General features: G+C 37.3%; 2 protein-coding genes across 4 annotated transcripts in view; one reads left to right on the plus strand and one right to left on the minus strand.

Annotated features, from left to right (window-relative positions):
• Nucleotides 1–23,471, plus strand: part of LOC310729677 (uncharacterized protein) — a 298,178-nt gene that overhangs the window by 176,155 nt on the left and 98,552 nt on the right. The window contains exon 1 of one of the 3 annotated variants that reach the window (XM_083548143.1): nucleotides 17,260–17,540. The exons of the other annotated variants lie outside the window; for them this stretch is intronic. The gene's annotated coding sequence lies outside the window, so the exon portion shown is untranslated. Of the gene's footprint in view, nucleotides 1–17,259; nucleotides 17,541–23,471 lie in introns of those variants that run through there. 3 annotated transcript variants of the gene reach the window in all.
• Nucleotides 8,261–23,471, minus strand: part of rxfp2b (relaxin family peptide receptor 2b) — a 57,707-nt gene continuing 42,496 nt past the window's right edge. Inside the window, exons 10-18 of the mRNA XM_083547902.1 lie at nucleotides 21,979–22,050; nucleotides 16,486–16,557; nucleotides 16,315–16,386; nucleotides 15,557–15,628; nucleotides 14,530–14,601; nucleotides 14,090–14,319; nucleotides 10,586–10,996; nucleotides 10,267–10,485; nucleotides 8,261–8,562 (exon numbers count right to left, since the gene is read on the minus strand). Coding sequence (XP_083404028.1) covers nucleotides 8,300–8,562; nucleotides 10,267–10,485; nucleotides 10,586–10,996; nucleotides 14,090–14,319; nucleotides 14,530–14,601; nucleotides 15,557–15,628; nucleotides 16,315–16,386; nucleotides 16,486–16,557; nucleotides 21,979–22,050 — 1,483 coding nt within the window. The 3' untranslated portion in view covers nucleotides 8,261–8,299. The remainder of the gene's footprint in view (nucleotides 8,563–10,266; nucleotides 10,486–10,585; nucleotides 10,997–14,089; nucleotides 14,320–14,529; nucleotides 14,602–15,556; nucleotides 15,629–16,314; nucleotides 16,387–16,485; nucleotides 16,558–21,978; nucleotides 22,051–23,471) is intronic.

A 23,471-nucleotide genomic window follows, 5' to 3' on the forward strand; every position in this document is an offset into this window, starting at 1 on the left:
TGTATAAATATTTACAAAAAGTAACATTTTATAATGAAAGATTCTTACAAATGAATAAAAATCTACATAAAACACATACAAAAAGCACTTGTTACTCGTCCCCAGTCTGTAACACTGCACTATACCAATAAATATAATGATTTCAATCTTTTAAATTATTATTTTCTTTTGCATTGTTGTGTAACTCCATATTTCATCTATATTTTAAATACATGTATTTTATAATAACTCTATAATATTTTAGATATAATACACATTTCACTCAGTCCTCTTACCATAATACATCCCCCCTCTCTGAAAAACTGGGGAATTTCCATAACACACTTTTTCAACAGGAAGTTGTATCATCTGGATCTTGTGAAGGTCATGGGAAGATCAAAAGTAAGTGCTTTTATTGAATTTTTTGTATATTTGATGATATCGTAACTATGACTGAGAAGGTAAATCCAAACATACTGTCCTGTTACCTAAATTATTTCTTAGATGTAACCTGTTTATTGAAAAAAATACACATTTGTGGTAAATCAATGAATTTTCTCAATTTCTTCATGCTATTAGCATTTACACCATGTGGGTCATACGTGAAGTTTTTGCTAATTTTATGCTTAAAATTCAATTTTGTTACTTTCATTCCTGTTACATAAACAGTAACAGGACTGAGTAACATCCAGTGGTGTATTGATTTGCTCGCGTGAATATAAGTTGATATATATATATATATATATATATATATATATATATAAAATGATTCACTTTATTTATTTATTTATTTATTTATTTATTTATTTATTTATTTATTTATTTATTTAAGTTTTACAGTTGAAGTAGTGAAGTTACCCAAAAGATGTAAGTTATGTCATATTTCTCTCCACCTCCACCATGTCGATCCAAAACAGTATAATTTTTTCTGTGGAACACGAAATATTTTATAATAATGTTTTTCAAAAATCACTGGAACCCAAACCTACTTTGGTTGCCACATTGTTTTCAGCAAAAGAAAGAAGTTCATGCAGGTTTGCAATGACGTGTGGGTGAGTAAATGATTATTATTATTTTTATTTTTTTTTGTAAACTATCCCTGGTTTTGTTGGACCATAACAATGAAAAATGTTGTATCATGTAATGATAAATATGAAAATTGTAATATTATAAAAAAATTTAATACAGTATATTTACAGGGAGCCAATCCAACATGAAAAATACAGAAGGGAACCAAAAGTCAGGAAGGAAGAAAACAAACAATGAGCTCAATGAGAGAGAGAGAGAAAAGCGCAGGTGACGCAGACAGTGGAGGAAGACTTTCCATAGGCTTAAGGACAGGATGAAATCTCAACAACATCTCGTCACCCCTCAACACAGCCCCCAGCTATCATCACAGCAAGATGTAGATCCACAGTCAAGCATTAGTTTATGAAGTGGGTCAAGAAAATGTGCTATGAAGGCAATATAATGCCTAATGTAACAGTACATTGTCTCTATTGCAATGCGTAATTAATTAACACGTGTTTTAGACAACAGCATGGGCAGAGATGATGAAAAAAGTAAAAAAAAAAAAAAAAAACTCTATTAGCAAATTCAAGAAATACAAATTTCGCAAAATAAAAAAAAAAAAAAGAAAAGTACAAGAAAAAACTCCAGTGCATTAGAAAGAATAATCCGTCTCCACGCACAAAGGTAAACAGACGGATGAGACATTTACAAGGTGTGCTGTTAAGAAGACCCTTCTCATTCATGAAGTGCTGGTGGGGGACATCTGAAACAAATACAAAAACACCCATGGAAAGAAAGAAAAGCAAATGATTTTAAAAATAATATCAGGAAAAGATCTGAAAAAAAAAATACAGGTTGCATCACTTTGCTGTAAATTTACTAGAATTTTCAAAGAAAAGATGGAAGAATGAGAAGAATATGAAGGTGAACTACAACGACCAACTGCAGGGTTGCAGATTGTGTGAGATTGAAAACTTATTACTCAAGGGATGATGTGAGTGGCGTCACAACTCAGAAGAGGCAAACCCTCACCCTCAGAAGAACCCGATTTATTTTGGATACCATGAAAAACTTTCACAGGAAGTTTTTGGCTGAAGAACAATGGTCACTTACTCTTTTTTCTGTATGCTACGACCTTTTTGGGTTGTTCATCCGACACTGAGTGATCGGGACACGTGCATGTGCAAGATGCATGAGAATCTGGGATTTCTTGTGCAGAAGCTGCACCACTTAAAGGTAAAAAGCACTCTCAATCCGAAAGACGTTATATAAGAGATTACATGTGGCACAGAAAATATAAAGTGCATGTATGGAGAATGTTTTGAGTGTAAAGATATTTCTTGCCCAGTGTCTAGAATGTACATTGCAGAGAGTAAAGTGTTTTATATCCAGAAGGAAAGTTGTGGATAAGTTGCATATATATATATATATATATATATATATATATATATATATATATATATATATATACATATATATATATATATATATATATATATATATATATATATATATACACACACACACACACACACACACACACACACACACACACACACACACACACACACACAATGAGAAGGTCAGGGCCAGCAAATCCTTCTCTGCTGGCCTAAACACTATCAGAAGCACTGACCTACTTTTACAACATAAATTCTAATATTTGTTTCATGAAATTGTATTCATTTATTCCCAAAAGTTTATTCTTTTCATTACGTAGCGTTTCTCTTGGCTGCACTGCTTCCAGTACGTGTATGTGGATGTTTCTGCCATGTCAGTCTATTATTCTCCTCACAGGGCAGCTAGTTTCAGCATTTTTCTGTCCTCTGATTGGTTGGTCAGAGGAAACTGTTACAGCCAAAAGTTCGCAAGTTCGACTGGCAAAACACGTGTAGTTTTGCACACATGAATACATCTGATTTAGACTTTTATATGCCTACGGAGGAAGAGAAGTTGATTTGGTCTTCGACATACTTAAAAATCAATTTTCAAGGAAAGCTAGACATCGTGAGGAGGTCGGCCAACCCCGAAGCTAGCTAGCGTGTCTCAGCCTGGAAAAGGGTTTGTTCTCCACTTCCAGACCAGTGAATACGAGCGGTACCACTGGATTACAGCCTCTGAGGAGCGGTGCAAATTATGAGTCTGCATCTCTGGTGAGTAGGTTGGATTTTATTAAAATTTTTCAAGTTTTTGTAATGTTATTAGACAAATATTGATTCTGAACTGCTCCAGATGTTGTAGGTGCACAGTTGTGATTGTAGTGTAAAGGTTTGGAGTCTTGGATTTCCTGCTTTAGTAAAATGGTATTCACCCTCCATATGTAAAATGCCTCTCTCTCTCTCTCTCTCTCTCTCTCTCTCTCTCTCTCTCTCTCTCTCTCTCTGTAATGCCACACGGTTTTTATAATTGCGACGTGATGGTGGTGGTATTAAGAGGTGGATTAAGTCGAATAAGTCCCCAATGAAGGCTCAGGTACCAAAATGCACCACGTGCCACTGACTAATTATGCTTATTACACTTCTGATTGTAACCAGAAGTTTGTCTAAGTGTTGGATCAATTTTAAACTTTCAGATTTGTTATCGGCGAAAAACAAATGCGGGTGCAAGTCAATACCCAAGCAGAAAAAAACAATGACTAAAAAAAACAACTGTGAAAAAACCAGGAACCTTACAAAGACTTGGTATTACGAAGAACTGTCTTAGCATGGGTATGTGAATAAGAAACCTTTTTTATAGCAGGTGTGTGTAATTAGAAGTCAGGTGACTGTGAGTATGTGTGACAGAGTACGTGTGCTGGGAAAGTACCAGCACTGCTCGACTGGTACCACCTTCTCTCAGAATGAGAGGTAAGTACACTTCAAGGTTCTTCTCTGTTCTGGCACCGAGGTGGTGGAATGAACTTCCCCTAGATGTCCATACAGCAGAGTCCCTGACTATCTTCAAGCGACGACTGAAGACCTACCTCTTCCTGAAATACTTAAATTAGCACTTTCCAAGTTTGTAGAAATCAAGGTTTATTTTTATATTAAGACTGTAATCTGGCGTACCAGTGTAGATTTATTCATTACTAGAGATTTAAAGCACTTTTGTACGTCGCTCTGGATAAGGGCGTCTGCTAAATGCCGCAAATGTAAATGTGAATGTAAAATGTAGTCCATCTTTATATATCCCCATGCATTCTGGGAAACTGAGTTCACAGATAATGGTTGACCTATAAAGGCAACATGCAAAAAAAAAAGTTGTTAAATGGTTATGTATAACCTTAAATCTTGAAAAATAGAACTATAAGAGATTTGCCCTAATTTGACATTATAAAGTCACATGTACAGATGTGTACATTTTCACATGTACTTGCCCTCGTCTTATATGCTGTAAAACATTTTTTATGAGGCACCTTTAAGTAGCCTTGAGTGATAAGCTTCCAATGCAGCATTGCTCTTATGCTTTATGCCTCTGCCCAGTATTAAATTTTATTGACATCAACGCCATTGTACTTTGCTATTAAGTACATTTAGCATGTTTCAAGGTGAACTTTTCCTTTAATAACTATTCATTCTTCAATAAAGTCATGACTGATTTCTCAAGAAAGAAATGACTCCAATCCGTACTGTATTTGTAAAAATGAATCCCTTGCTGCCAGAAATATACAGGAGATCTTTCTGGTGTTAAGGAAACAGCTCACGCAGGAGAATGCAAGAAACTATAGCAGGAAAAGAGGATGACAATCTGGATAGCCTGGTTTCTATTGACAGTTGTGGACTGGCGTGCTGCCTAAAAAAAGGCCTTCACTCCGATCTCCACAACCTGAGTGCAGAATGCAGATGTTGACTCATTTTTTGACAACTAGAAAAATATAATTGGATGACTGTTTCAGAGACGCTGACAGCCAGTGAACGCCTCGATAATGATCCACTACAACGAGAAAGGCAAAGCAAATTTATCATGGTGACCCAATAAATGTCTGTGCAGATTCTTTTTAAAAGGCTACCAGTGAGTAGTGATTCTAGAGCAGGGGTCCCCAACCTTTTTGAAACTGAGAGCTACTTCTTGGGTACCGATTAATGTGAAGGGCTACCAGTTTGATACACACAGTTTTCAGTTTGATCTGAAACAACAAATTTGTTATATGTTATTATTAATAATGAATGATATTCATCGATGTAAAGACACTGATTATGTTAATGATTTCTTATAATAATGATCAACAATGATTTAACAAAGTAAGAAACAGCTATTTTTAGAAAAGGCCCGCGGGCTACTCATGTGGTCCTTGCGGGCTACCTGGTGACCCCCTGCTCTAGAGGTTTGGATTTGGAAAATTGCCTGTGGTAAATATGGATGGGATGGTGGTAGCTCAGTGGTTAAGACATTGGAATTTGAGACAGAAGATCATGGGTTAAAATCCCAGGACCACCTGGCGAAAACCGCTAGGCCTTGAGCAAGGCCCTTTACCCTTAACTGCTCATTTGTAAGTCGCTCTAAATAAAGTTGTCTTCCAAATTGGAATGGAATTGTCTGGACTATCTGGACTAAGAACTGAAGATTATAATGTAGAATTTCTTTTAGCTCTCCAGTTTATTGTGTTCATGCTGTTCATAATTTGAGTAGAACATTATTTATTTGCCAAAAATACAGAGAAAAAAAGGAAATCTCTCTCTCTCTCTCTCTCTCTCTCTCTCTCTCTCTCTCTCTCTCTCTCTACATACACTGTATATTGTATCTATACACTATTTTAATGCATGGAAACACTTTCATGTAGATGTATAATATATAATATGATTAACCCTAAATAAAATGTATAAATCATATAAAAAAAAAAACCCTGGTTTTATTTGCTTTGTATGTATTAGATGTTAAAATGCAACAGAAATACTATATTATTAGAAAATGACATGATTTCATTATAGGGTGAATAAAATTATGGGACATTATAATCATATCATCTTGTAACATGTATAAATAAGCAACAGGTAAACATACATTAAACAAATACATTAAAGATCAATGGGTGAATAAAATAAACAGGAAAAAAAACAGCTTCAATGCAACTTAAAACTATTTCTGAAATGAACTTTTTGTCCTTTTGAAAGTTAATGGGCAAGTTATAAGTTCTAAGAAAGCTATAAGTTATAAGATAGCTAATACAGCTCAAATATTTCAATAGAATATTGAAGAGTACGAGTGCAGGGGGGGGACGCGGGACGCGGGACGCAAGTACATACTAAAGCACATTTATTTGGATTAATCTAAAAATCTGACAGGAATCCAACCCAATTTCGCAACATCACAGCAGAGTAAACCCCCAGCCATCATGACTTCATTACAAACTACCAGGTTGTGTGGTATCAAAATTAAAAACCAAAGACAAGACTGAAGTCCAATAATTTACATTTTTACGTGCAGCACTTCACAAACTTGACAGGAAAGCGGAAGGGTTAAAGCAGACAACCTGGAGCACTTTAACAAGCGAAGAAAATAATTAACAATCACGGCAAGGAAGTAATGAAAACATTAAATAATGACCATGTATGTAAATCAAAGCATAAATTAAAGAGCGGGTCAGAATATGGTAGGCCAATGTTGACACAATCAGGGCAGATGTGACAATTAGGCACAATACATTATATTTTTTTAATTTGCCGAATTTATTTATTTATTTTGCAGAAGCCCTGTGGTTCCCTGGTGGTCTAGTGGTTAGGATGCGGGGCTCTCACCGCTGCGGCCCGGGTTCGATCCCCGGTCAGGGAACCGACCCCAGCCATTAGGGTTGCACAAGCTTTAGTGCCGGTCCTAAGCCCGGATAAATAGGGAGGGTTGCGTTAGGAAGGGCATCCAGCATAAAAACATGTGCCAAATCAAACATGCGGATGATCCGCTGTGGCGCCCCCTAATAGGAGAAGCTGAACGAAATTTTTCTTTTGCAGAAGCCCTTTAACTGAAGAGTCTGTGAACGTTGCATTTTTATGTCATTCGAAGCATAATGGAAAAGCAACATGTGAAATAGCACGGCTTTACTGCGTTTTTTAAATACAAAATTGAAAGCGGTAAAAGAAAACTTTTTTTTAATTGTTCTTCAGTAAAAAAAAAAAAAAAAAACATTGACTACAATTACAAGTACAATAACTAGTATTAAATACATTTGTGATTATCAATCACTAAAAGTGTAGCAATCATAAACTGATAAAATTTAATATAATCTAATAATCTGAACCTGGAAGGTAAAGTAACTTTTATAGTCTTTTATTAGGAAGAAATATCCACTCTGGAGCCATGAGCACAAATGTCAAATAATATGATAATATGTACAACAAATAATATGATACAGCAAAATATTCAGAGATTGCAAACAATGGAGTAGAACATGGTGTGTGTGTGTGTGTGTGTGTGTGTGTGTGTGTGTGTGTGTGTGTGTGTGTGTGTGTGTGAGAGAGAGAGAAGATTGTTTTTGTGTAGCATAACACTGTAAGGAGAGGACATGTCTTGGACTCCCATTTACCCTCCCTCTCTTGTTGCATTCAAAAAGCACTGAGTTCCACAAACCCAAATAACTTAAATCAACACAAAAGATAGCAAGAAGCTATAAATGATGCATTTGTTAATGTGTAAACCTATTTATTTCATAATTTATTCTTCAAAACACGAACGAATGCAACGTTCACGGACTCACAAGTTGTTGGGAAAAGCGCTATGTTGTTATTTTAACGTATTATTTCACAATGTCAGGATAATATGGTGATCAGATTAAAACAAACAAAAAAAGAGGTATTTAGAAATGACGGTAACTCGAACAAAAACGATGCAGCACACCTGTAACGGTGGCCTTGTTAGCATTAGGAACTTTGTCATTTTATGACAATTTAAATTAATTCATGCATTTCATAGTAGCCTTTTGTACTGGCAATGCAATGCTTATGAGAAACGCCTATGAGGTATCAGTAGAAAATGAGCTTATCTGCATGTCTTCTAGAGAATGCCTTTCATGTAATTACTCAGTAAGATGCTAGTTGCTTGGTAACTAGCATTGTCCAGTAAAAATGATAGTTGGATCTCTGTAAAACATATTTTGTGTACATGAATATCATGTCTAGTAAACGTGCGGTCCGTCCAGTACAAATTGCATTCTTTGCTTGTGCCGTGGTTGCCTCTGGGTTTAGTGTTTACATATCCGTTGTTGGCTTTTATTTCTTCGATCAACATACAGCCAGACTTCAAGATAAATCAAGCCAAGGCACAGTATCAGTATCAGTATCAGTATCAGCACATCTCCGAGTGTCACCAAACCTCTTTTCATTAGTTTATTAATACACGTTCATCTGAAATTGCCATTAAAGTTTAAGATGGATGTCCGTGGCACGAAGTCACGTGTGCAGTATGGGCGTCGCGAGTGTTCGATGTCAATGACTGAGCTGGACAAGCTCTTTCGTTCCTTTCTGAGAGTAGAATGTCTTTGCCACTGGCACAGCATCAGCTCAACCTGTTCTCGGAAGAAGCTGGTCGTCAGAGTGTACAGGATTGGGTTCAAGGCACTGTTGATTGGCAGGATGAAGATTACCACCCAAGATGTGATGGTTCCTGGAGAAAAAAGGGAGAATTCAACAGAACACAAGCACATGTCGCACAAATATATCGTGGCACGACATATGCGTTGTACATCGCAATACTTTAAACGAAAGGGATGACTGTTGACTTCAGGAGGACACAAAATGACCACTCCTGGTCATTAAGGTAGCTGAACATCTATGAGGATCATGGAGAGCACCACAGCTCCCACTACACTTTTTTTCCAAAATTGTACAGTGGAACAGCAAGAGCATCCTGTGCAGCTGCAGCACTGCCTGGATTAAGAATTGCACCGTCTTGGCATTGTGGCTAAACACACACACTCCTCACACACACACTTCACTTTCCTGCTGTCTGGAAAAAGGTACATAAGCATTCGGGCCATCATGTCCAGATTGTGTAATAGTCCAGCCCAGTCTCACGGCATTTGATCTAGTCACGAAATGTAATCTATTGATTCGTGTTCAGAGACACGACTTTCGGGTTTTTTTTTTTCGTTTCGATGAGGACGACTTTCTATGTAATGTATTTTAATAGGAAGTATTTTCGGTGCCTCCGCTGATGTTTTCTACCTGCAAACCACAGATGCGGAATTCTCGCTTGTTATTGGCTTTTGAAGCTTTCCGCACAATTTCTCAACATTCACGCAGAAGATTTTCTCCTTGTTTTTATTGCTTAATGTTCGGTAAACTACTCGCAATTATAAACCATCGTCCGTGGCTCTCATTTAAAATACAGTGAATATATTCTCACGGTTCATTAAGGAGACTGCGTTAATTAGAGACACACATTTATTAGAGTATAACCCTTAACTCTAAACGTATACTTTCTGCCTTATTCGCTGATAAAAAAGGGGAACAAAGATCACCTTTGGCATTATTGTCAACAGTACTCATGATCCTCTGACTCTGCCGTTGCTATGGAGACAGAGCCAGACGGGGGCAGTCGTGCTGAGGGACACGAAAAAAGTGGGGGGAAATCCGTGTCCATGAACACGAATCAATAGATTTCCACAAGTCATCAGACTCGTCAACATAAAGGGACCCACACACATCTAAATTAGTGTTTGCATGGTTCTGGCTTCAACTCAATGTTTACATTGAAACAAATGACTAAATGTTTCGTTTCGCTGTGTTCACTCGTTGAAAGGACAAAAATTGACCTGACGTTTCCATTACAATAGTTTCCAGTTGCACCACAAAAGAGTAGGAGTTGGTTCCCCACTGAAGGGCACGCAAGTACATTTTTGTATTAGTAAAAAGTTAATGCTAAGAACAACCAGTTAACAGTGATGCAGTGGTTTAAAACTATTTAACCATGTGCTTATACTGCTATATTATTATTATTATTATTATTATTATTATTATTATTATTATTATTATTATTATTATTATTATTATTATTATTATTATTATTTTATTTTTTAGAATATTAACCATTTTGGCATTGCTTAATATCTATAATTATTAACAAAACTTCCCTTAAATGTTATTTAAGCGATAATATGTTTTACCTGATCATCTCTACAAAATGTTATAAATATGCAAATGAGAGTTCAAGTGTTGAGGAGTCAAAATATGTTACAAAAATATGTTAAATATTTAAATATGGGTTGCATATATGCAGCAGGTTTATTCATGTGTTTTTAGCCTTTATCTCTTAATAAATGCAATACTCTATGAAAGAAATCTGGATTATTTCCTGAATATACTGCACCTGGAATCTCCACCTCGAGCAGAGAGAGAATTTTGACCAGGAATATGGGGATCCAGCAGAGGGCATCAGAGAACACAATGAAAAAGAAGCGGTTGGCCACAGCCACGTCCTTGTGCAGTCGGCTGCGCAGCTCTGTGGCATTAATACCTGTCTTGTAGATGGAGTAGAACATGCTGGAGTAGGAGATGGTGATGATGAGGAAGGCTACTAGGTTGAGGCCTACACACAGCACAGCAAAGAGTACAATACATATATTTACCTTTAGATACATTATTTCAATGACTATTTCAATGAGTTTTTCCCTGTTCTCAAGACTCACCGAGAAAAATCCCAGTGGAATAGCCCTTCGCTGTAGGTTTCTCTACACGTTCAGAGTGCAAAGGGAAGCACACACCATTCTGACCGTAGTAGTTCCCAAAGAGATCATCATTGAGCAGCGGCACGGCTGCAATCGAGATTCCAATGAGCCAGATCACAGCCAAAATTATGAACGTCTGGTTTTTACCTGGTCTTAGGTGACTCAGTGGGAACACAATGACCAGAAACTTCTCCAGGGTCAGGTAGGTGAGTAGAATGACCGACACCTCGGAGGACAGCATGGCCAGAAAGCCGATGGTGCGACATTCAAGGCTTTCCATCCAGACATGGGCATTCTTGTTGTACTCGCCACGAAATTTCAAATCGGAGATGCCCACGAAGAAAAGGTAGACGCCCATCAGGCAATCTGCACCTGCAAGGAAGTTAAAAAGGAGGAAATATAGGTAGAAACCATAGAACAAGACAGATTTGACAGGATATAATCAAATCGTGGTAATTTATGAATGTGACCAGAAAGAATGGACAGTATAATGTTGATTATAAATCCATTTTGCTGTTGAACTCTCAGATCTTTTGGCCAGAAGCTTTCAAGTCATTTTAAATGAATGCACATAATATGTTATCATTTATTCAGTAACAAGCCTTTTACTTGTGTGGCAGACAATTCATGATTTATGCCAGATGGATGGATAGATAGATACATATATAAATATCTAATATTCAGTGTGTATTTACAGCATTTTGCGGACACCGTTATCCAGAGCGACTTATATCTGTTATATCTGTTATACAGCTGAGCAAATGAAAGGTAAGGGCCTTGCTCAAGGGCCCAGCAGTGGCAGCTTAGTGGTGCTTAGATTTGACCAACATCCTATCTTCTGAGCTACCACTTCCCATACACAGATAGCATACAGATATATAAAGATAAACTAAGACATGCCATGAATTTACAATTATAATTACATATAGATATGTACAGGATGTACAGGCAACAGTATGCTGATTGCAGGCAGTGGAAGCAGTAATGCAGTGATTTTAGAAAACCATATAATCATGACCCTGGTGAAGTGTGAGTACTTTGTAACGGTGCGTTTCCCACCATGGGAAAATCTTCAGGACAGAGCAAAATAACAAGCTGTGTTTTATTTAATAAATTTCAAGAGAAAAGTATGATGCATTGTTTACTGATTAAATCGAAATAGAACCTGGTGTGGTATATAAGACATAAAACATGAGAAAAAGAAATAACAGTAACCGCACTTTCGCATCACACCAACCCTTTCATTGATTATATAACAACATGCCTTGTGATGGTTTATTCCTTACGTGAAAGCTTCTGATGTTAGAAATAACTTAGAGGTGTGGAAGTGTTGCCAGAGATGCACCACAAATCTGGGAAATATAGTGTTTATTAATGCTGTTAATTATTTTGGCTCAAGCTATGCATTATCCTGCAGCACTGAAATGTTTTTTTTTTACAGCGCTTAGGATGCCTATAGAAAGAACACGAAGTTCTGCTGGTGGAGATGTAATCAGTTCAACGGCTCAGTGCTCTGATAAACACCATAAATCCTTAACTAAACAATATGTTGCAAATGAACCCTTTGATCAAACATTTCTACTTCTACATTCCAGTGTGGTGAAGATAGTTGGACTTCTTACTACATGAATTATCCAATTTAATAGTTTAGAATCCTACCTACTGGGGTAAAAAAAAAATGTTCGAGATAATGGTGCCAGCTTGAAAGCATTGACACCTATTTCCAAGGGGAATGGAGCCAAAGATGAAAAAATAGCGCATGATTCAGGGACGTAATATGATGGAATCTTAGGTTTAAGAGAGGATCAGGAGAGCTGACAAGATTACACATGATTACTGAACTTCTGTCAAGACATGGGAACTCTCAGTGACTGCATGACAAATCAGAAAGAAGAATGTCGCCTATAGAGGCATCGTAGGTTATTAAGAGAGGTGGTTAGAGAGAGAGAAACAGGCAGAGGGAGTGTCTGAGGAAATCGACGATCGAGCAGGAAATTGTTTGACTCCTTTACACATAGGTGGAGCGAGAGAGAGAAACAGAATGGTGCACAGCAATTCTTTTTATGTGAACCATCCGCATTGCTCAATAACCAATCTCCCTAAATATTAAGGAGTACATTGTCAAAGCCATAAACGAGGCACTCGGGATATTAATGTGTTCCTGATCACTTGAAAACAGGCTCCTCCAGGTTTAACGTATTCATAAATAACAGATATTGTGAACTCGTAATTGCTGAGGATTTTAAAACTATAAACCAGAGTGCAGATTTGTCAGATGGAGTTCATATGCAAATCAGGCTAAAGTCTCTTGTCTCTTATCAGGCTATTGTCTCTGAAGTCATGAGCACAGCGCCTCTTAATGTGGGGTCTATGATGCATAGACGGGGGAATCCAAATCGATACAAATTCATATAATTCTTAGAATCTAGTGCCTGAATGACCAAATAACTACAACTAAATAGACTTAAAACTGATATTCGGTTCATTTATAGGAGTAAACAGCTTGACAGCTCTATTATATAGACAAAAGATCATTGTACACATAAATATATTCGTATATATTAGGATATATGTATATATTTCCATAACTGAGGCCGAAGCGATTCGCACCTTGATGCATACTCAACGCTACAATACATTAAAGATGCATATGAAGCAGCTATCGATGAGATACGCTTCACCCCTTTTTGATCCGATTTCCATTTGATTTAACACAATGCGATTCAATGCAACATGGTGCAATGCAATGCAACAGACAGCAAATCATCAATTTACTTAAGTGCTTTCTGACTTCTGACTTTTTTCACGAGCAGGCTTTTGTAGCGCAAAAAAAAATAAAAAATTTCTTGTTCTGTCCCCAGGAAGACGCAGCTCTACCTCTGCCATGTAAATCTGTATTCTATGTGACTCTCAGGTCACACCTCGGTCTCCGTAGGGTTGTGATGCCTTATATTCATATACTGTAGCAGCAGTGGTGCTGAGAGAACGCGCTCGAGAAACAGTTTAGTGAGGAGAAATTAGTTTGGTTACAAATTAGTGGCCTTTTTCTGAAAAAATATAAATAATCAGTTTATATCTATGCAAATATTATTAAAAAACAATGCATTACGATACAAATGCCAACTTATATCCGATGCACACTTCTTTCACATCTCACACTTCACATCACATCGTTAACTTTTATGCGAATCAGTGAATCTTACTATCACTAATATATATATATATATATATATATATATATATATATATATATATATATATATATATATATAGTATTAAAATACTAAGACAATAATAATAATTGCATATTATGGGAGAAATTCTAATGTAAAGCATTTTACCAAAACCAAAAACAAAGAAAATTATATACTGTATATGTATGTATATGTATATATGTAAAAGGCTTTTAGGTTTTTCTTCACATCTTTGACTCAGAACAAATGAAATTTGTACTCCAATACTCACAGCACAAAACCTTGATGCAGATGGCATGCAGGTTGTTTTCTGCCCGGATGAGCGTGCGCATGCCAATGACGAAGAGGTTCCCAAAGCAGGTGACGAAGGCCATGACCCAGACCGAGACACGGAGGATTACATTTGCTAGCAGGTCTTCAAAAGACGAGAGGCCGTCCGAGTTGGGCTTGCACTTCCGCACATGAGGTGCGTAGGAGCAGTACTGGAATTTCTTAAAGTATCTGGGGAAATGTTAACCCAACAGTTTGCGATTACTCGTGGACCCGAGCAATTTGACTGTATATCATTCATCGTTTTATCTGTAAATGTGATAATGTCAGAACTCAGAACCAATCCAACAATATAAGATTTTATGAAATGTACCTAAGTATTAGTGAGACATTGCGGTTTTTTTTATCAGTGGATAATTGTTATAGAATAAAATCAGGTACATGTAAGAGAGGTTCTTCATTGACTGGAACATGCGGGTCTGGATATCTGGGATCTCCACTCCTTCCAGGCCCCTGTGGAAGTCAGCAGAGATTCAGTCGTTATTATCTCTTACTGGCTTCCGGCAGTTCTGAACTTCAATATGTTCTGGGTCGGACTGGCACAGTGTCCAGCCCTCTGTTTAATTTATTTTTTTCTTTATCAGATCACAGCCCCTGGGCTGGAATGGTACAAAACCTTCTTTCAGTACACACACAAGGGCACAATGATGCCCTCTCATAACAATATGGCATGAAAAATAATAAATAAATAAAACAATCATTTATTTCCATTGAGTAAAAAAAAAAGAATAAATGTCTTATTTGGGAACTTGATTATATTTATAACTCATAACTGCTGAATTTTATCAGCTTATGTCATACAGAAACCTTTCTCTAAGTGAAAAATATTGATGTTGATGTGCTGCCATTATTTCAACTTACGTTCAGTATTTTGACTTAATTACTTGTTAATACAAACTATTGTGTCGTTATTACAACATAATATGTTGAAATTCTAATTCATAATTAAATTATTTTAACTTGGTTATTTCAAGTACACTTATTAAGAGTGGCTTACAGTACAACTGAGCACTTAAGCAGCTTGGAAGATTTGAACTTGCGACCTTTTGATCCAGAGTCCAAAGGCTTAACCACCTCCCTATCATATAGAATCAGCCATGTTCATTTTTTAAATGTTTTTACATTTGAATACAATTATGGCCATTATGGAATTCCATCAATGTACATGTTGGAGTCAAACTTTTGACCATACTTTACATAAAAAAAATAAGTTCATGGCTTATTCTATTAAAACAATGACTGTAAAATTGCATTCAAAAATAAGTATAATTATTGCATACATTTAAGACCATTAACAAATGTATTCTGATCAATCAAGTCCAAGGATTTCAGAGTGTTATAAGAGCATATGGTAAACTACAAACTCATAATATTGTAGAAAAAAACAAGACACTGATTGTTTACTTACAGCGACTGGAGTTGGGTGAGATGATCAAACTGGCTGTGGTGGATATGGCTCAGTGGGTTCTGGGAAAGATTTCTACAAACAATATAATACATATTGGATGACATGGTACAAAATGTAATCGAAATTCCAGAAAACAAACCATGGTTTTTGTGCATAACTAGATCCAAAGTAAAACACATATTTGCTTAAAATAAAATATTGGACTATTTTGGTAACAATAAACTATACTGTACTAATGAAATCCCAATACAATCATATACATAAATCTATATACATACATAAGAAATAATATACAAATAAATCTACAGAAATTAAAAGTGCTCTGAGACAGAAGTTTATTACCAAACATGTTTCAATGTGATTTATAAATTATTTAGTTTGTCAGGGACTAATAAGCTTTGGGCTAGAAATATTACTCTGGTCTGTTCAGTGAACTGGTGACAAGGCTGGTTTAAAGAAAAGTCAAAAGAAGGCAAAATACAGGCACAGACCCAACCATAACATGACACATCCTTCTAAAAATGAAACAAAATAACATTATTTACACTGATTTACAACCATAAACTTGTCTCCAATCATTGTGGGTTATCAGGACCGTCATAAGCGATGACATTTATATAATCTTTTCCATTTAAACCCTTGTGATAAAGAAATAGTCTGAATATTTCTAAACAGGCTTAGAAATCATAAAATATTTAAGTGCACATATTTACAAATCCCTAAGTCAGTGATTCTGGTTGTTTCAAAAGACAACTCACAGTATCTGTAAAGACTGCAGAGCCTTAAAGATGTTCAATGGCAGCTCCTTTATGTGGTTACTGGAAAGATCTCTGTGTAATAAATATAAACATTGTTAAGAATTGGTAATAATCATCATGCATCATGTTAAATCTACCATTTAGTGAAACAGACGTTGTGGTGGTACTCACAGCTCTCCCAGCACATGAAGAGACTGAAAAGTGTTCTCTGGAAGCCTCTTGATGTGATTTGCTCGCAGTGATCTAGGAAGGAGAGCAGAGTGAAGGACTGTAAAATGATAGTGCTTTATGGAGAGACCACTTAATTTCAGTTGCAGTGAAAGAAAAGAAATGAAGGAGATCATATATATATATATACACTGTATGGAGTGGAGTTTATAATTTATTTTATATCTGAGTAAAGTAATGAATAAATGTGAATAAATGAATAATAAATAATAAAGTAGTGAATAAATGTGTGTTGCGTTGAGTGTTGTGTGTTAGTCTCTTTTATATTTATTTATATTTTTAATAAAAATGGGCAAACACAAATGCGCATTAATTGCGTGTTGATAAAATGAGTGCAGATATAATTATTGGGTTTATGCGTTATTATCGCATTAATTTTGACAGCCCTACTCAATCCATCCATCCATCCATCCATCCATCCATCCATCCATCCATCCATCCATCCATCCCTCCATCCATCCATCCATCCATCCATCCATCCATCCATCCATCCATCCATCCATCCATCCATCCATCCATCCATCCTGGATGCCTCTTGACAATACACCAGAGATTCTCAATGGGGTTCAGGTCTGGTGAGTTTGCTGGCCAGTCAAGCACACCAACACCATGGTCATTTAACCAACTTTTGATGCTTCTGGCAGTGTGAGCAGGTGCCAAATCCTGCTGAAAAATGTAATTAGCATCTCCATAAAGCCGGTCAGCAGAGGGAAGCATAAAGTGCTCTATAACTTCCTGGCACATGGCTGTGCTGTCCTTGGACTTCATAAAACACAGTGGACCAACACCAGCAGATGACACGACTCCCCAAACCACCACTGACTGTGCAAACTTTACACTGGACCTCAAGCAACTCGGGTATTTTTTGCCTCTCCTCTTTTCTTTCAGACTCTGGGATCTTGATTTCCAAATGAAATGCAAAATTTTATTTTCTTTTATCTGAAAAGACGACTTTGGCCCACTAAGCAACAGTCCAGTTCTTTCTGTCCTTTGTCCAGGTAAGACACCTCTGACGTTGTCTCTGGTTCAGGAGTGGCTTGACACAAGGAATGCGTCAGTTGTAGGACATGGATACGTCTGTGCATGGTGGCTCCCCCAAATTCTTGAATGGGCTTCTTTTCACCTTCTATTTTACCGAAGTGTTTTCTTCCATTTAACTTTCCATTAATGTGTTTAGGTACAGCACTCTGTGAACAGCAGCTTCTTTAGCGAAGACCTTTTGTGTCTTACCCTCCATGTGAAGGTTGTCAATGATCGTCTTCTGGACATGAATTCCCCCATGATTGTGGATCCTGAACCAGACTGAGACACTGTTTAAAGACTCAGGAAACCTTTGCAGGTGTTTGGATTTAATGAACTGATTAGACTGTGACACCACAAGTCTCCAATATTGAACTTTTTCATAAAATTAACATTTTCTGAGATACTGAATTTTGGGTTTCCATTAGCTGTAAGCCATAATCATCAAAATTAAAAGAAATAAACACAACAGTCTGTGTTTGATGAATCTATATAATATACGAGTTTCACATTTTGTATTGAATTACTCATTTTTGTTTATAAGTTCATGAATAAGCCAGAAGCAAATGTGATAAAGAAAAACTCTGTGAGATGGAAAGAGGAAGAAAACTTGAGACGAACCAGACTCAAAAGGGAACCCATCTGTATGACACCCAATTCGTCTGTTTATAGTTTCATCATGAAATTGAAGTTATCAATTATCTTGCATGTGTATACGATATATTATATTAAATAAAGTGCAACATTTTCTGACTGAAGTAGAAGTTTTTTGTTTATAGAACAGCGAGGCCAGCTTAGGGAGTGATGAGGAAAACCTATTAAGGGCTGCTTGAGTGGAGTTGATAGGAACAGTCTTACGATGCAGATAAAACCAGGACTTGAGTTCGCACTCAATGTTTCTTCATTACCCCAGGACTCCTGCCTTAATTAAAGGTCGAAAAAGTCATTTCTTGTTCGATTGAAGAATTTGTAGAGACATGCCTAAATGGTATACCAGGTAATATGCCTGAAAAAGGAGACATGACATAGGCTTATATTCTAAACACGGTCTAGTTGTTACTTAATCAATCCCAAAAAAATAATCTGCTTCACCATCAAGTCCATTTAGATCATTTAATAACTACATTGTAAATACATGCAATGCATGAGAATAGATCTGTTTCTCTGGGAAGACTTTCCATTAGATTTTGGAAGGCATCTGTATAGATTTTTGGCAATTTAGCATCAGTGAGGTCAAGCAGTGGGATTGGACCGGGAAAACTTGGGCAAGCCACATGTCTACAAATTGTCTTTCCTTTTTTACTCTTTTAAACACTGTCTCTCTGTCACCCTCTGCCTATTTCTTTCTCTGTCTCTTGTCGCTCTCCTTTTCTAAATGCTTCTTTAGAGCTCTGAGAGAGTGGAACAAACGCATGCAGAGTTCTTTGCTGTTTTGCCAATTTTCTACTTTTTTTTTCTTTTTCCCTACTGGAATGAAACAGAGAACGAATTAAAGCATCAAGAAAAAAGTGCACATGCTGAAAGTAGAAGAGATGGTATGCTATGGCCCCTGAGACAAGCAAGGCTCATTTCCGTCACTCATGGCTTCAGGCGTGTCCCAGAGAGTGAAGCTCAGGTAGATGGTGTTCCATTAGCAGTGTGAGAGCGGGCCGGTGTGTGAAAACATTTACTCAGCCTCCCAAATGCTGTGGTTGTGTTTCTAAAACCTTTTTAATAAGCTGATCCAGATGGGAAAATATGTGAAAGAAACCCTAGTCCATGTTTTTTTCTTTCTGTCTGGAGTGGTAGCTCAGTGGTTAAAGTGCAGGGGTTCAAGCATTAGTATCGCCAAGCTGCTAGTCTTGGGCGCATGAGCAAAGCCCTTAATCCTCTGTGCTCCAGGGGCGCTGTATCATGGCTGACCCTGTGCTCTGACTCCAGCTTCTAAGCAAGCTGGGGTATGCAAAGAGAAGAATTTCACTGTGCTGTAATGTATATGTGACAAACAAAGGTTATTTTTTCGACTGCTACCGTTAGGGGACACCACAGCAGATCATCCGTCTCCATACTACTCTGTCCTCTACATCTGCCTCTTTCAAACCAACTACCTGCATGTCTTCCCTCACCACATCCATAAACCTCCTCCTTGACCTTCCTCTTTTCCTCCCTCCTGGATGGCTCCATCCTCAGCATTCTAATAACAATATACTCCATGTCCCTCCTCTGCACATGTCCGAACCGTCTCAATCTCTCCTGTCTTTTACTCAATCCCACTGTCCACACTAAACCATACATCATCTCAGGTCTCACCACAATCCTATAAACTTTCCCTTTCACTTTTGCAGATACTCTTCTATCACAAATCACTCCTGCTATCACTCTTCTTCACCCACTTCACCCTGCCTGCACTCTTTTCTTCACTACCTTTTCACAGCCATATCTCCGAATCATCCAGCACCTCTTCACCACCACCGAGCCCCTGTATGAACTTTTCCCTGAATCTCACACTACAGTCTTCCTCCTTCAGTTTCCACCATCTTATTTTTTTTTTTAGTCCTCACTCTCCTTCTCTTGTTCTTCACCTCCAAACGTCTCACTTATCTTACAACACCTAACAGACTCCAGTGTCTTTCAGGTTGCATCTCCTGCATAGAAAATAGCCAATTTTTGTGCACTTTTCTCCAATCACCCTATGATCCTTTTCCTTCTTAAAATAAGTATTACCACTGCCATTTCCATCCTTTTAGCACAATCTACCACCATCTGCCCTTCCACATTTCTCTCCTACAGGCCATACCTACCATCACCTCCTCATCAACTCATGTTCCTTTCACCAACATGACCACTGAAGTCTTCCCTAATCTCCAGTCGTTCTTACCTTCTACCACTTCATCTAACTCAATCCAGAAATTTCCTCCATCTCACAGCTGACTTGTAAAGCAAAGGCACTAATGACATTTATCATCACCCTTTCAACTTCCAGCTTCATGTTCATTACCCTATCAGAAACTCTCTTCACCTCCACTACACTCATACTGTGAACTCATTCAGAATCACCCCTACACCATTTCTCTTTCCATCCAAGACATGAAAGAACAGTTTAAACCCACCTTCCACTGGCCCTTTACCAGTCATAGTGCCAATATTTAAAGTACCAACCCGAACCTCCACTCACCTACACTTCTCCTTTGTCTGCTGTCTCTGTCTACTGTCTTCCTCCTCTCATTCTCCTCTTTTGTCCAGCAGGAACCCAATTTCCACCGGTACCTTGTTTGCTAACAATACCTGTGCCGGTCGTTGGTAACCCGGGCCTCGACCAATCCATTATAAAATTTAGGTTTGTGATCCGCATATTTGATTTGGCACATGTTTTACGCTGGATGCTCTTCCTAACACAACCCTCCCCATTTATCCGGGTTTGAGACCGGCACTAAGAGTGCACTGGCTTGTGAAGCCTTAATGGCGGGGTTTCTAAATATGAGATTATAGGAGACAAAAGGTTTGCCTGTCCACAGCTGATCAGTTGAGAAGCTCAGAAAGTGATTGGCTGGGTTACAGAAGCAGCAGCTTATGGACAGTCAGCAGAAGAGAACCAGAGAATTGGAATCTTAAGTGAACAAAATACTATAATAGGACACATTAGAGCAAAAGACAGAAGAGGCAAGTGACAAACAGACTGCTCTGTTTGTCACTTGCCTCTTCTGTCTTTTGCTCTAATGTATTACCAATACTAATTCTTCCAACAATGTCGACGCTGATGTTACTGCCGCCGACATCGCAGACATTGAAAATAGTGGCAGAACTTGATTGCGGTAGATGCTAGCATTAGTAATGACCCTAGCAATGACAGCAGTGACCTTACAGGTGTAAATATTGATAAACATGAGTATCACGGTATTTTGTTTGGCAAAACGGTATCGATTTTCAAAAACACTCAATTAAAAAAAATTTCATAAAGGATTTCGATCAGTTGTTTTATTTTGAGTTTATTTACGGCTACTAGATAGATAGCAGTTTTCTTAACTCTAAAATTAAACAGTAACAGAAAGTATTAGCATAAGGGCATGCCACTAATGTTAGCATTAATTTCCACCTGTTAGCATTGATATCCACCGTTCTATCTCTACATCTATTAGCACACTCTTGCTATCAGTCTTCAGATTTTCTTTGTATATTCTGTATATTCTATCCCTCTGCTTTTCTCTCTCTTGATATCTTCATCTTTTGAAAATGTTCTGTTTATCACTCTATATATTTCTCTTTCTTCATCTGTTTCACTGGGTCTCTCTCTATCTTTTTTGTTGCTATCTCATAGCCTCAAGAGCACCATAAAAGCCCCTTAAGACTCTCCGTCAATGATTTTCTTTGCCGTTCCTTCTCCATTTCCGTCCTTTATCTCTTAAGGTGTATTTTTTGTTTAGTTTTTCTTTTACTCACAGGACAGTAAGCTCATCACAGGACAGCAGGGTGGAGTAGTTCAGCCTCTGAATGTAGTTCCCTTCAAAATCCCTTTCGAAAGGAAAAAAAAAAAAAAAAAAAAAGGGAAGAAAATGAGTAAAGGAAACTGACGTTAGCCAAAAAACACAACAAACCCATTGTGTAAGCATTCACTTACGAAACATCAAAATCCAATTACTTTTATTTGTATTATTTAAAATAATAAGTGTTTACAGGAGATCCGTTTTAAAAGTTTGATTTGTGGGCAAACAAAACAGTGAATTATGAAATATCTTACATTATATTATCCCCCATATCTCTTTGACATTCCCAGCTCGGGAGAAAAGAGTCGGTGAGGCAGATTATAAGCAATAAACGAGAACACGCTGTTCCTACATTCTACATGCATCCACATGAGGTACGAGCTTTGAGCACCATTTGTCATTTTACTACCTTCTTCAGGCCAGAGCTTAAACCTGATATCGTTTTGGGGAAAATCCATTTGGCTCAAAGTTAAGCTGTTTCATGTAGATGTTCTCTATAAACGCAATACAAATCCAAAAAAAGGTGTACAAGGGCTCTTGTTGTTTGGAAAACAAGCTTATTTAAAGGAATGCCTGATTGCTGAGATTTGGATAATCACAGTAGGCATTTGGTAGTCGCTGTTTGAAGGCAACAAGCAAGACATTATCATTCAGCAGACATTTTTTAAAACATATAGCATTTCCATTCCCTTACCCCTCTCATTATGTGTTATATAGTGTATTTAAAAAAAAAAAAAAAGAGAGAGAGGAAAGGTAAATTTTTTATTTTTTTTGTACAGTAATTGGATTTTCCAAATTATACCCCATGGGTGTATAAACCTTTCATCATTTACACACAATTGAATTTGAGGATTCATTACGCTGATTTTAAATAAGCAATTAGACAACATTAGCACAACATTAAGCACAAAAAAATACTTTTACACTACTGACTATATCTCTATGATTAATAATAAACTTTCTTTCGGCTTCTCCCATTAGGGGTCGCCACAGCGGATCCTCCGCACGTTTGATTTGGCACATGCTTTTACGCTGGATGCCCTTCCTAACGCAACCCTCCCCAATTTATCCGGGCTTGGGACCGGCACTAAGAGTGGCTGGGGATGGTTCCCTGACCGGGGATCGAACCCGGGTCGCAGCGGTGAGAGCGCTGCATCTTAACCACTAGACCACCAGGGGACCATCTCTATGATTAATAATAATTATTAAATAACAATACAAGCTTAATCGTGAACAAAATCAGGTGTGGAATTATTATTATTTTTTATTATTATTATTATTATTATTATTATTATTATTATTATTATTATTATTATTATTCCTTTGGTATAGTCTGTACTGTACATCCACTGTCCACTTTATTAGGAACACCAATACACCTGCCTATTTGTAAAATTGTGCAATTGTAAGGTTAGAATTAGTATAAATATTAAATAGATTAGTTTTAGT

The sequence above is a fragment of the Silurus aristotelis genome, assembly GCF_946808225.1.
Source record: "Silurus aristotelis genome assembly, chromosome: 8".
Classification (NCBI taxonomy): Eukaryota; Metazoa; Chordata; class Actinopteri; order Siluriformes; family Siluridae; genus Silurus; species Silurus aristotelis.